At 49.6% G+C, this 14,788-nt stretch overlaps 1 protein-coding gene across 7 annotated transcripts in view; it reads right to left on the reverse strand.

Annotated features, from left to right (window-relative positions):
- Window positions 1–14,788, reverse strand: part of Rgs3 (regulator of G protein signaling 3) — a 119,700-nt gene that overhangs the window by 48,257 nt on the left and 56,655 nt on the right. For all 7 annotated transcript variants that reach the window (XM_057783703.1, XM_057783704.1, XM_057783706.1 and 4 more), the window contains 3 exons: window positions 10,964–11,075; window positions 6,592–6,635; window positions 651–773 (listed from right to left, as the gene is read on the reverse strand). In XM_057783703.1, the coding sequence (XP_057639686.1) occupies window positions 651–773; window positions 6,592–6,635; window positions 10,964–11,075 (279 nt within the window). The remainder of the gene's footprint in view (window positions 1–650; window positions 774–6,591; window positions 6,636–10,963; window positions 11,076–14,788) is intronic.

Genomic DNA, 14,788 nt, shown 5'->3' on the forward strand with positions numbered 1-14,788 from the left:
AAGAAAACACACCTGAATGACTCAGTGCAGAAAGGCCTGTGCCTTGTGGCAGGCATCTGAGTATTAGAGGAGACTGTTACCCGGCTCCCACAGAGCTGTGCCAGCCCAGCTCAGCCTTCCCTGGTCATCGGTAATCGTCCTGATGTTCCAGCTGGCCAGCCCCAGGCCTCAGCAATCCAAAGTCAGTTTTACCCGGCTCTGGCAAGCATCAAACTATAGTGTTCTACCACAAACATCCCCCCAGTTATGTCTGTCTTGGGCCAGTGTTAACAGCAGTGTGTTGCCCTGGACACCACCTATATCCCCTCAGTTATGTCTATCTTGGGCTAGTGTTAACAGCAGTGTGTTGCCCCGGACACCACCTATCCAACAGCAGAAGGACAGTTAAACCTTGCCATCAGCAAACCGAAGAGTGGAACTAAAAACTGATGGCCTATGCTCAGTTTGACTGTTGTTCCTTTGGCAAACAATGCCAAACCCATTCCAAAGACCCACAGAAAACCCTGAGGAGAGATATTCAAACACAGACCTTTTGCCAAGCCCACTGCCCTGGTCCAGGGGCTAAGATCAGGATGGCTCCCAGCTCAGATCCAAGGCTAGCTGAGGGGAAAGGTAGCAGCCAGGGCTGCAGCCACTGGCAGCGTCCTTACCTTCCTCTCCGGGGGCGATACGGCCAGTTGTTGCTGCTTAGCGATGTTCTCTGACAGGCACCAGCACACCCTCTTCTTCTGCTCCTGTGAGTGAGCCTCCAAAGTGAACAAGCACTCTGCCTTCTGACGTCAGGGAGAAGAGAGAGGAATGGGTGTTCAGGGCTGCTCCCTGACTCAAGGGGTTCCAGGGCCCAAGCCCATCCCCTAGGCTCCAGAGGGAGAGGCTACATCAGGGAAGGGAGCGTCAGCTAAGAGCAACAAATACACACCAATCCCTTGTGACACTGAGGTGGGCAGAGGAGCAGGGAAGTAGGGCCATTTGGGAGGCACAAGGCCACGGTCTGAGTAGGGAGGGAGGCAGTGACTCTCTCTACAGTGGAAGTCTGCGGAGAGCTGCAGGCCGGAGGGTGAGGTCACCCTTGGAACAGACAGCACAAGGCAGCAGCTGGGGATCACGCGCAGAAGCCAAAGGACCAAGCTCTTGAGCTTGTGCTCTGTGGACACAGAACTCCACTCACCCCAAAGACCACAGAACCCCCTTCTCTCATGGCACCCTTCTTCAGATCACAGGCCAAGGTTAGCTGGGTTGGATGAGCACAGCCACACAACTGGAGTCCCTTGGGGAAGTGTAGGACACCACCCCACACCTGAGCTGGGGCTCTCATCAGCTGCTGTGTAGTGTTAGTCTGGCTGACATTTGAACCTTACTGACAATAAACACCTAGAAGGCCCACTTCATCTGGACCTAGCACAATGTCGGGAAAGCACTGGCCTTGGTAAGCTCTGGCTGCCTGGAAGAACTTCCATGATGACAACAGACCCAGGGCAACTTTGATACAGCACCAGTCAGTCAGGGCATTTGGGGGGCAAGGTAGGGTAGCTCCTAAAGCGCAGGGTCTTCAGAGACCTGCCCCTGCTCTCCCCAGCCCTCACAAGACGCTAGGATCAGAAGACGGCAAGGTCTTCTTCACCCTGCTGCTGCTAATACTCAGCCAAGTAGTCAAGAGCGTGAACTGGGAGAGAAAGACCACGTATCAACCCAGTCTCTCCATTCTGCAGACTTGGTTTCTCAGCTCCCAACCCCTAGAAAGTCAGAAGTGTTCTGTAAAATAGTGGCATTGCCCGCACCCCAGATCTATAAAGCAGGAAGGACTTCCATGGGGGGGCACACAGCAGTGCAGCTGCTTCTCACATCCAGCCTCTACCTAGGGCAGGGATGCCTCCCATCCTGTGTTCCCGGAGCGCTTGTCATCCTCTCATGCTGCAAATACTGAGAAGCTTTTTTCCTAAAAGCATGCGGGAGAGGGAGCTGAGAGGGTGAGCTGTGGCAAGCCCATGCTTCACTTAGAGTCAGGTCCTCCACTTCCCAGACCACTCCTCCCTGCTGCAGAGCAAACAAGCCTCCGCTTCCCCAGGGGAAGCCCGGTGAGCAGTGGGCCCTCTGCTTCCTGCCTCATGGTGTTCCCCCGAGTGGGAGGGACCAAGAAGGTTCTGTCCAGCCTGGAAGAGCCACGCCTCTACAAACACGGCCCAGCTTGAGCCTCCTAGCCCTGCTCTTACCTCACCACGTGGGCTTCTGACTATTCTCCACCTAATTTATCCACTGTGTTATAATGTAGTCTGTATCTATGATCTCATTTTGATCTGGACAATTTCAAGAAGTGGAGAAGGTGTGGATTCTCTTTTATTTTATTTTATTTTAGTGCTAGGGATCAAACCCAACTTTGTACACATGCTAAGCAAGCACTCTACTCCCAGCCCTTGATTTTTTTTGAGCTCATGATCCTTTAGCTCAGCCTGGACTGGAACTCACTGCAAGTCCAGGCTGCCCAGAAACATGTGATCCTTCTGCTACCTCTGGACCATAGCCATGTACTACCATGCCTAGCTGGGGTGTGGATTGACCTTCCCCTTTATGGAAGGGGAAGACCAAGGTTCACAACGGCCAAGGGGTTCTCTGAATCTTGAAGCAAATGAATCAATCAGAGGGAAATACTGAGCTGGGAGAGCCACCTGCTGCAATTTCATCTCTAAGCTCTGGAAGATGTCACCTCCCGGTGAGGCTTTTACACCCCTTGCTGGTAGGATTGCTCTGTCTTACAGCCTGGAGGCAACAGGAGTATCATGCCATCAGAAGAAACTTTATGTAGGTCAGGGGGCTCTCTAGTTGTGGTGGTCACAAGACACCTTTTGCTAGCTGCTTGCTACTCTGGCATGGCGAGTCTCTCCCTAAAAAGGCACAGGAAAGCTTCTTGGGTGCAGCCAGCATCCCTGACCCTAATACTGAATTGACTTCCACAGCACCAAGCTCTTCACCAGCATGCCTTGATATTTCTTCCAACAGCCTTTCGAGGGAGCAGTGGTGACTGTTCAATACTACTGACACCCTCAAGAAACACTTCTTAGAAAGGCCCTTGGGGTTCTTACCTGGGACAGCCACCAGGCCATTTGTAACGATTACATAGGATTCAGTAAGTCACACAGCCAGCAGCTGAGCCCACAGCCTCCTCCAGAATTTCCTTCCAAGAATGATATCCCAGATCAGGGATGGCAACTTTACTGTCGGCCTGTCCAGCAAAGGACAGACCACACCTGACAGTCGATCTGTCCAGCAAAGGACAGACCACACCTGACAGTCGATCTGTCCAGCAAAGGACAGACCACACCTGACAGTCGATCTGTCCAGCAAAGGACAGACCACACCTGACAGTTTGAAACTAGCACCTGCTACAATGCTTGAGAACTTAGAAGGCTTCCTCAGCACCCAGGACCTAGCCCCAGGTGGGACTGTCTTACAAGGAGAAACATTTTTAGAAGGAGCCTGGGTTTCAAAGAGTGGTCTAGCCAAGAGAGCCAGCTCCCTGAAGAGAAGCTAACTCCCTACCTGCCCAAATCTGTCCAAACTGTGAGTCCTCATTGCCTGCCAGCTGGCCCACATGTGAACCATCTGTCATAATTCTGTGTGCTCCAAATGACCCAATTAGTCAGCTTCAATTCTGACTTGCTCAATGGCTTCAATAGCAGATTCCAGGGTCAAGGCTGTAAGCCATCCTAAAGGTATCCTGTCCACTCAGAGGCACTGTCTTCTGACTGTGGGATGCACGACCAAACACAGGCTTCTCAGCTGCAAAAACCTGGTCCCACAGCACTAGGTGGGGGACCCCTGCACTTGGCTGTGACCTCAAATCCAACCAGACTCCCAGCTCTTCTTGGCCTCTTTAAAAAAAAAAAAAAAATCTTTCCTAACATCCTTGTTTTAAACTGATTTTATCTTTGTAAAAACCTAACCAGCTTCAGCAGTAACTGAAGCCTGTTCATGTGCCAGGATAAGCTTGTTCCATCTCATGCTCTCCTGATGGACGGAGGAGGCAGGCAGACAAGAAAGATACTGCTGCCACCATTTGGGGGGGGGGGGGGTTGATAAGATAACTAAGACTCTGAGGGGCCAAACCTTAAGAAGATCCTAACTGACTCCAGAACCTGGGATCTTGCCAGGCCTGTATAACCATGTAGGTGTTACCTTGGAAGTGAGATAGTCCATCAAGCTGTCCTTCTAAAAGATCAGTGAGTCATTTGTGAGACCTCTAATGGAGAGTAAACGAACATGAAAAGTCCTTCCTCCTGTGTTGATCTAATTACTACTCGGCTGCTACTGGCTGAGCATGCTGAGGGCTGGGCTCTGGGCTAAGTGTTTTAGATGCATCGTCTTATTGAATCTCATTTTAACATTACAACCCTGCAAGAAATGTTATAGACTCACTGTCTATGTCAGGAGTATATAACCTGATCCAGATCACTCAAGAAATGGCAGAGCCAATATGCAAATCTTGGTCCTCCTCATTCCCAAAACTAGCTTCTTCAATGAATAGAGTCAGCCCCACGTTATAAAGGAGAGAGAAAATGGCTCCCAGACAATTGCATATATCCCAGATTCAAAAGGACTGAGGGACACCTGTCCTTGGAATTATGACTGCTTAGAGCAGGCCAGGAGTGATGGCACACACCTTTAATCCCAGCACTCAGGAGACAGGCAGGCGGATCTCTAAATTTGAAGCCACACTGGTCTACAGAGTGAGCTCTAGGATTGCCATGACTGCAGAGAGAACCCTGTCTCGAAAAAAGAAAGAAGGAAGGAAGGAAGGAAGGAAGGAAGGAAGGAAGGAAGGAAGGAAGGAGAAAGAAAGACAGAGAGAGAGAGAGAGAGAGAGAGAGAGAGAGAGAGAGAGAGAGAGAGAGAGAGAACAAAAGACTACTCAGGATAACCCTACCCAGGACCCAGATGTTGTCCCCAGGATAGTTGTGACTTTTCTGAATGCAAAAGGAGAAAATATCTCTTAAAACCTCAAATCCTCCCAGTTTCTTCTTGGGTGTCACTAGCATATCAGGCAATGGAGACTAAACTATTCAATAGAAATTCTAACAAAGATTTGTTTAGGGATCTCCAGGAGGCTCAACACCACCTGTGTCAAGAATGCTCAGGGCTTTGAGCAAGCAGTGTGCTTCTCCTCGCACCAAGGCTTGCTCCTCATTAGGAGCAGCCCATTAAGGTGAGAGGCCCCCAGCTCCCAGCTGCCTGAGAAATGCACTCTCCCGGTCCCTCAGGGTCAGATCACCTGGTACATTCCGGAAACTCAAGACCTCAGATCAATAGCCCTTTGCCAATCTTTAGAGAACTAGAAAGGAGGTCTCAGGTGCAATAAAACATCAGTCTGGCAGGAAACACTCTTGCTGTTAGAGAACTTCAGCTCTGTTTCAGAAGCTGGGGAGCACATGGGAAGCCAGAGGGACAGTGGGTACATCTCTACCACCATTCCTCCTGTCTATACTTGGCTCGCTCAGCTCTGTGGAACCAAATGCCTTCCAGTGATGAAGGAGTTTTACCAGCCACTCCTGTGCCTGGGCTAGACTGTGGTTGACACGGGGGAGAATCTCCACTGCCCGCAGGTCTACTTTCAGACCCGAGTTCCCAGTTCTACTGTAAGACCTTCTACTGCTTCTTGGCAACTCTCAAGTTCTCGGTAAACTTTCTTGTTCCTGGGTTCTGTTCAAAGATGTCTACTTTTTAGCCAGAAACTGAAGGAATGCTTTTCAATCCCAAATGACGCAAATCCCTTTTCAGAAAGGTATATTCCTCTCAGCCAGCCCTTTAGATCATCCCTATCATACAGATACAAGACAGCAGAGGGCAGAGATGGGCCTTGCTTGGACAGATGCCACATGTCATCAGAACAAGGCTGGGAACATAAAATTTTACAGGAAACTGAAGAGAAATTGGATGACTTGGTGGCCCTCAGATTTTTCATCACCAAGGGCCTCTCTGGTTAAAGCCCTGCTTTACCTACCAAACACATGGAGCAAAAAGAGGTTTGCTTGGCTTTGCTCCTGTAAGGTACACGAGCCTACATAAGCTTCTAATCAGAGATTATCAAGAGTGTCGGTCCCTCTTGTGGGCATCACTCTGAGCCAAACACGGACACGTGGTGACTGCGTTAGCTTGCACTGTCTGGCCAGGTGAAGGTACAATTACCTTGAGGCCTTTGAAACACTGACAAGCCTTTGTAGGAGGGATAGGGGATGGTACTTCCTGGAAAAAGAGGGTGAAAAAGCAGGCGTGGGAGCTGGGCCATCTCCAGAAGAGGGGCGAGTAAATAAATAAACAGGGTAGTGTGCAGCTGTCGGGCCACGCCCTCAGGACACCTGCAGGTATGGGGACAGCAGCAGGCCCAAGCAGGGCATCTCAGGGGCCATCCCGAGTACCACCTGTTTAGCTGCCCTTTCATGCAGAAGTAAACAGGGTCGGCTGTGTTCTACACAGCAAGAAACTGTCTCTGCCTCGGTCTTCGGTCGTTGCACGATTATATGGAGGCCAACCTCAAGCCTGGTCCCACCTCTTTCCTCAAGTACCAGGTCACACTCCTCCAAATCAGAGAGAAGGACTCACCTCTGCCAGGTACAGCACGCAGAATTTCAAGTCTTCTGAAGAGCCTTCGAAGAGAACAGAAAGGAAGACTCACATTAGAATTGGCTCCCCAGCCAAAGCCTCGCTGGGCAGAGTCAGTATCTCACCCAGGAGGCTGCGTGTGGTGCCTCCCCTAACAAGAGAAAGGAGAGGGCAGGTGTGGGGAGCAGAGCAATCTCAAGAGCAAAGTTCACTAACTCACCCATCCCAGAAGGACTCCTTCCTCCCAGAATTCTGCCATAGAGGTAGCACACTTCTGCTGTTTCTCTTAAACCAGTGGTTCTCAACCTTCCTAATGTTGTGACCCCTTGTGTTGTGGTGACCCCCAACCATAAATTTTCATTGCCACTTCATAACTGTAGTTTTGCTCATTATGTAGGAATCATAACGCGAATATCTGATATGTAGGGTACCTGATATGTGATTCCTGAAAAAGGGTTATTCGACCCCAAGGGGTCGCTACCCACAGGTTAAGTACCTACGCCTTAAACTCTACCGTCTTTTCTGTTTTGAAATTCAACAGGGAGCCATTTAATCCTTGAGTGGACCTTGTTCCTCACTCAGGGAAGCACGGGTCAGCGAGGGGCTGTCTTCAGTCCCATCTCTGTGCATCCTGACAGACAGCTCTTCAACATGACCACGCTCTCTAAGGGTGTCAGTGCTGGTCAAATGGCAAACTCAACCCGTTACAAAACTGGAAAAGATTAGGGAGGGCGGTGGGCTGTTCCCTTCCCTTCTTGGGAAGACTCTTAATTCAGGTGAACTCCAGATGGAAAGAAAGGAAGGGAACACTGGGAGGTGGGGACAGTATAGCCACGAGCGTGGAGATGGAACTGTGCCAGTGCGCACAGATGCGCACAAGCCCCCGCCAGGCCTCGGGATTTGGCTGCACAGTCCCTGACACATTATCTGGACACAGGCCTGGGAGGGTTGGGGACTCCCTGCACTTCCAGCTGTTGGCCTTACCAAGCAGGGTGTCGGTTTTTGAGGAAAGCAACTATCCAACACAAGTAACAGCAAGCACTTGAAGTGTCAGGGACCCTGGAGTACCACATTGATGCTGCCCCAAATGCTTCCACTGGTCAGCTCAGGGGCTGAGAGTACTTGCTACTGTATTCATTCCTGTCCACCAGGAGGCAGGGCTCCTAGCATCCTTGGACACCAAGGCTTCCCACATGGGGGTTTTCCTTGAATCACACTTACTGCCTCTGCCATGTTGGAATTCATCAGGGAGTCTTTAGTTCCAGAGTGGGCTAACTTCCCCCATGTAATGCATAGACCATGCAAGAGGGTCCCTAAACACGTGCTAGGTGGAGGCCAGAGAAGGTTTCCTGGCCCATGTCTATCTATCTATCTATCTATCTATCTATCTATCTATCTATCTATCTATCTATCTATCATTTACCCAGAGAACAATTCATTGGTGGTTGAGATTCACCAAACCTTCTCCACTAAGTGGAGGCAGGCCAGAGAGCTCTTGTCCATATTCTCAAGGGCAGGGTCGGGGGGGACAGCAAACTCTGTGTAGATAGTAAGTAGCACGGCTGAGATCTGAATCCAGGACAGAGAGCTCCCCACAAAGCCTGGATTCCTAATCCTATAGTATATGTCTGTGATCCCGGCCAGCTAGGAGCTCCAGGGTGGAGAGGATTGTCCCCAGCGTTCACTGCCATGGCCAGAACTAAGGTGGACATGGAGGACAACTGAGATAACGTCAAGCAAGCATTCGAGCAGCTGGGGCTGAGGCAGCTGAGTTTCTAAGCTGGAATCCTGGCTCCCCAGTGTGCCTGGAGAGCCCATGAGTCAGACAGACATTTCCAGGTCGTATCTAAGAACAGACAAGGCCAGAAAGACACACTGTGGGTGTGACGCTGGCTGCCGGGGGGGGGGGGTGGCAGAAACACAAAGAGTAGCAAAACCAGTGGGCAGCAGAGGCAGGAAGAGACCACAATGGGCCCCAGCTGACCGGAGATGTCCCAATTGTTAGCACCAGCTCTCCTCCTGTTCCCATCACATCGCCACTCAGTCCTGATGAACCCTGGGAGAAGCTGACAGGAGGAGTGACCTGCCTCTGGAACTCCGGTGGAGGGGCCACCCACTGCCAAGCTAAGGCGGCACTCCGGTCTCCTCTTAGCCATCCATTGTTTACAGAAACAAGTGCCTATTGGTCACCTGACGTGTGCCATGCTCCCTATTGACTCCCAGGAACAGGGTTGAGTAGCAGAGCCAGGTCGTAGCAAACAAGTCACAAGGGAGTCCTTGGTCCCAGGGATAGACTGGATTCTGCCCTGCTAAGGAGCAGCACTTGCCAGCCCCAGCCTGCCAAGCTGGAGACCTTCTTTGTTTAATAACTTTTGGCCCCCTAAACTGACTTGAAATCGAGTAGAAACCTAAGAGTCTCGTGCCACCAGACACCCCAAGCTAACTCCCAAATGGCCTCTTTGGGGGCATGTGGGAGGGGCTAGGAAATGGCACCAGCCTCAGGACACTGAACCCCACAGCTCTGACTCTGGCTGCTGCGGCAGGGGGCGTGGGACTTCAGGAGAACACGGAGCCTATCCGCAGAGAGCTGAATGGTGAGCTCCGTTTGGTGTCTGCAAGTAAATCTAAGCCCTGAATCATGGACCTTGAGTGCTCCTTCCAACTAGCCTTTTCCATCCATCTCAGCAGCTCCAGGCGTCTCAGAATTCACTTTCAAACCCTCTCAGACCTGTGGTCTACCCAGGAAATCCGGTACAGGTACCTATCTCCCATGCCAACCGGACAGGCTGTGTTGTCTGTGATCATCTTGCCTGAGATGCGCTGCTGGGGTCACCTTAGCTTTGACCTTAGCTTTCATTGTGACTGTCCCATCATCCACAAGCAGACACGGGCTCAGCCCCAGACCATCTCTGCATGCAACTGCGTCTCTGGGGAGCCTCTCTGCACCCCTTAGCTCTTACCACCCACCATGAACATCACTGCCTGGTACAGGAGAGTGTGTCCAAATTCCTCAAACTCCAAATCCAGGCCCTGGGCCTCCAGGAGGGGAAGCCCAGTCAGCCCCCAGCCTGTATATCCTAATTTGGAAGCAGGGTGATATGAGCAGTAACCAGCTTCTCCCAGGAGTCAGCGTGGTGTCAGAGACAGGCGGGAAACTGTGAGGGGTGAAAAGAAAAGGTCCACAGAGTTTACAAGCCTACTACTGTTCTAACAGTGAAGCTGTGTTCGGGCCCCCAGTCCTGCGGCCGCTGCTCTCTCTACCCTCCACCCCAGATCCACCCAAAAAGCAGTCAGCAGGAAGCTGGGTCAGTAAGGGCTTGGGGCTTGTGGCCCTGGACCTTCAGAGTGTGCAGCGGTCAGGGTTCAGGTCCTGGTGCACCTAGGGCGAGGCACTGAGCACTGTTCTGCTGGGTACACAGGTCAGCTGAGAGGGGCACGGCAGGAAAGCCAGGCTGACAAGAGTAAGCATTGTGTGTGAAGGTGTGAGAGTAACTGGAGGGCAGAATGGAGCCACCTGGAATACCAGAGCCATTGCCCTTCCCACCGCCCCATGGTTACTCTCCTGTCAGTAGCTGCCCTGGTCCCCCACGGGGAGGCCATTTCCCAAGGAGGCCAGGGCACCAAGCACACGGATGGCTTTGCAAGCAGTCAGGAAGTTCTGGAGCAAAACCCGCCAAAACAGAATTCTTTCGCGGCTAATATTTTCCTCCTGTGCCCCCGCTGCCCGAGATCACACAGGTCTGTTGTTGTTTGCATAATCTGGGAGAGGAAACCGAGCCCCTTTCGGCTGAGACCTCAGGCGCCAAAGCCTGTGGCTGGATAGATCCTCCCAGCTGGCTTTCCGTTCCCTGGTCCCTTGTGGGCCAGGACACCATGGAAAGTTTTCGGTTAGAAATTCCCAGCTTACTGTTGATGTTCGGGCATACTCCAGCTTCCTAAGGCTCTGACCAGGCCCCACACAGCCAGCTATAAAAAAGGAGTGTCCACAGATCATGGTCAAGAAGCCTCCATTGGGAGCCTGCTTGGAGCAAGGCACTTTACATAAATGACCTAACCTAACCCAGCAACCTTCTGAAGTGCCATTATCATCCTGCTTCACAGAGAGGAAATGGGCTCAGAGAAGCTGAGAACTTTCCCCGGCAAGCCTGCCACTGCACCTTCATCTCCGCGGGAGAGAGTTTTGGACTCTGAGGCCCGTGTTCAAGGCCTCGATTCTGGTCTCCCGAGCCTAGGGTGCGACATTTGGCAATCTGCCAGCCCCAGGCAGCCATGACAGCACATTCTCAAGTACTCCACTGAAACTGACAGCCAAATTTCTACAAAGTCCCTAGCGGGCCACCACGCTGCCCCTGGGTGCCCAGGCCTTTCTTACCCTCCTGTAGCTTCACACTCTGGAGGTAGAGGGGGTTTCTCAGGACGTCACAGCGGCCTGGCTCGTCCTCCTTAGTGAAGAGCAGCAGGTCTGAGTAGGCAAACAGTGTCACCTGTTAAGGGAAAGGACAAATACAACTCTCTGCCTTGCTGTCCTCCAGGATGCAGGGAGCCACAAGGTCCACTGGAGTCCAGGAAACACACCCATACCGTGTCCGGCTGAACCAGAAAGAACGCCAAGGGTGACTCTGCCAATCTGCCAGGGACAGAGGCCTGCCTTGCAGTGGGGGCAGCCAGTCTGTCCCTTAGTTTTCTATACTTCCCTCACTCAAAGTAGGAAGAAGAAGGAGAGGACGAGGAGAACGAGGAGGAGGAGGAGGAGAAGGACAAACAACAATGGTTCTTGTCTTCACCTCACCAGGAAGGAGCCTCACTCAGTTCAGGTTCTGGGGTATCCCCAGACCTCATCCCACACCCGACTCCTTCAAGCTTCTTCAACAAGCCCTCTGTAACATGAAGGGGAGCAGCACAAAGTAATATTACCAAATCTCTTGCAGATATTTTTGAAGTGTACCAATGAGAAACTGGTTCGAGAAAAGAGCAGTTACTTGTAAATGATACAGGCTTCTACATAACCGCTAATCTCCTTTATGCTCCAAAAACAAAGGAAAGGCTATTTTTAGGCATTATAGATAAACTAACAGATGTGCTTTATGCTAAAAGGACCCCACTTGCTTCTCTATATCCACTAAAGTTTACCCTGTTCTTTCCTTTATCTGCCCTACAGTAGCCTTTCCTTAAAGCCACAAATCCCTATTTTAGATTCTCTAATAATAATAACAGGCAATCTTACCAAAAGCAATCTACAGATTCAACGCAATGCCCATGAAAATCCCAGCAAAATTCCTCACAGACCTTGAAAGAACAGTAGTCAACTTCATATGGAAAAGCAAAAACCCAGGATAGCCAAAACAATCCTGTACAACAAAAGAACTTCTGGAGGCATCACAATCCCTGACTTCAAACTCTACTACAGAGCTACAGTACTGAAAACAGCCTGGTATTGGCATAAGAACAGACAGGAGGACCAATAGAACTGAATAGAAGACCTGGATATCAATCCATACATCTATGAACACCTGATATTTGATAAAGAAGCAAAAAATATCAAATGGAAAAAGAAAGCATATTTAACAAGTGGTGCTGGCATAACTGGATATCAACATGTACACGAATGAAAACACACCAATATTTATCACCATGCACAAAACTCAAGTCCATATGGATCAAAGACCTCAACAAAAAGCCGGCCACACTGAAACTTATAGAAGAAATACACTTGAACGCATTGGCACAGGGAACCACTTCCTAAATATAACCCCAGCAGCACAGACACTGAGAGAAACTATTAATAAATGGGATCTCCTGAAACTGAAAAGCTTCTGTAAAGCAAAGGACACGGTCAACAAGACAAAACGACAGCCTACAGAATGGGAAGATCTTCTTCACTAACCCCACATCAGACAGAGGTCTGATCTCCAAAATATACAAAGAACTCAAGAAATTGGACACCAAAGAACACATAATCCATAAAAAACAAAAATAGAGTACAGACCTAAACAGAGAACTCTCAAAAGAGGAATCTAAAATGGCTGAAAGACACTTAAGGAAATGTTCAACATGCTTAGTCATCAGAGAAATGCAAATCAAAACAACTCTGAGATTCCATCTTACACCTGAAAGAATGGCCAAGATCAAAAACACTGATGACAACTTATGCTGGAGAGGTTGTGGGGTAAAGGGAACAATCCTGCATTGCTGGTGGGAATGCAAGCTGGTACCACCTCTTTGGATGCCAGTGTGGCAATTTCTCAGAAAATTAGGAAACAACCTTCCTCAAGACCCAGTAATACCACTTTTGGGTGTATATCCAAAGGATGCTCAATCGTGCCACAAGAACATGTGCTCAACTATGTTCATAGCAGCATTGTTCGTCATAGCCAGAACCTGGAAACAACCTAAATGCCCCTCGACCGAAGAATGGATAAGGAAAATGTGGTACATTTATGTAGGCCCATATTTCACACAAAATATTTGCAGCCAGGTTCTCTGGCCATGCTTAGTTTCCAAGAACAGCTGCAATCCTGCCAGACCACTGGTAGCCACCTAACAAAAGGCTCAGGATGTGTTGTTCCTTCCCTTGTGTTAATATGTACACCACCTGGGGAGAGGTGTTGATTCCAAGCTGGTGACTTAAATTGAAGGTGTTTGGGTTTTCCCACGTCCCCTGGAAAAAGAATATTAATGGGTTTCCACCTTGGTTTACCTGGGGGATAAAAGCTGTTTGAATAATAAACGTGGGTGATCTTCAGGAATGAGTGAAGCCTGAGACGCCCTTCCGATATTGCTGTGTGAACTGTGTCTCATTATTACCACGCCTCCGTACTGGTCGAGTTAGGGAAAAGTAGTTTTTATGTTGGGGCCACGGACCCCAACACATTTACACAATAGAGTACTATACAGTAGAAAAAAATAGCGACATCTTGAATTTTGCAGGAAAATGGATGGAGCTAGAAAACATTATTTTGAGTGAGGTAACCCAGACTCAGAAAGACATGTACTCACTCATAGGTGGTTTTTAAACATAAAGCAAAGAAAACCAGCCTACAAACCACAATCCTAGAGAACTTAGACAACATGAGGACCCTAAGAGAGACTTACATAGATCTAATCTACATGGGAAGTAGAAAAAGACAAGATCCCCTGAGTAAATTGGGAGCATGGAGACCTTGGGGGGGGGGTTGAATCGGGGAGGGGAGAGATGGGGGGGGCAGAGAAAAATGTAGAGCTCAATAAAAATTAAAAAAATTAAAAAGATTCAATCACCAATAATAATAATAATGAAGAATTATTAATTATAGGAACCGCTCTTTGAGTGACCAAATCTGACGTGCCATTTCTTCTGAGGAACCAGCTGGAAAGGCTCGGCACATCTGAAGAGTGCAGTGAGTGATTTGCTAGCCATGTTTAAACGCCAGCATGCTGACGCTGAGCTAGCAAGCTATTAAAGATGACCCTACAGAAATACGAGAATATATAAACATGAACATGTAAGGATATTCTCAGCAGCACTTCTGTAACTGAAAAGAAATAAAAGTCGACCATGATCATATAATAAACAATCCTGGCAGTCTGGTAGCTGAGCTAGAGAACTGAGAGTTACAGGCTATCCCCAGGTACACAACGAGGTCTAAGCTAACCTAGGCTGTGTGGTGAGAACTTGTCTCAAAAAATGTATATTAAAACATATATACATACATAAGTGTGCATATATATACATATGTTGGCAACATCAAAGGCCCACCTGCCATCTCAGGTGTCATGCAAACAGAAGCTGGAAGTAATTAGGGCCACAGAGACAATTCAGGGATGTCCTTAAGCCGGCCCTCTCAGGGCTACGTCCCCTTCCAAGAGGTCCCAGAAGCTCTAGAATTCTTGGCTAGAAGGGGTTTTCATAGTAACTCTGCCCAACCCAGTTTCCACACAGCATCCCGGCTGCTAGCACCTACTCTTGCCCTACTAAGTCCTCCGTAAACAATGCCATCGCTCTTCACAGCTCGGGCAGGTTAAGTGACTTCCCACAGCCACACCGCTAGGAATTGTTCCTCAGGTCTGCCTGTTCCCGATGACCACAGTAGACAGAGAAAGAGGTGGTGCTGTATGGTGCCTGAGGCAGAGGAGACAACAAATTCAGCAAGCGTGGAAAGGAAGAGGATGTGCTCAGGAGAATTTCAGTAAGGGGTTGTGAGGAGCAGTCTGCAAAGTC

This window comes from Chionomys nivalis, chromosome 11 (assembly GCF_950005125.1).
Source record: "Chionomys nivalis chromosome 11, mChiNiv1.1, whole genome shotgun sequence".
Classification (NCBI taxonomy): domain Eukaryota; kingdom Metazoa; phylum Chordata; class Mammalia; order Rodentia; family Cricetidae; genus Chionomys; species Chionomys nivalis.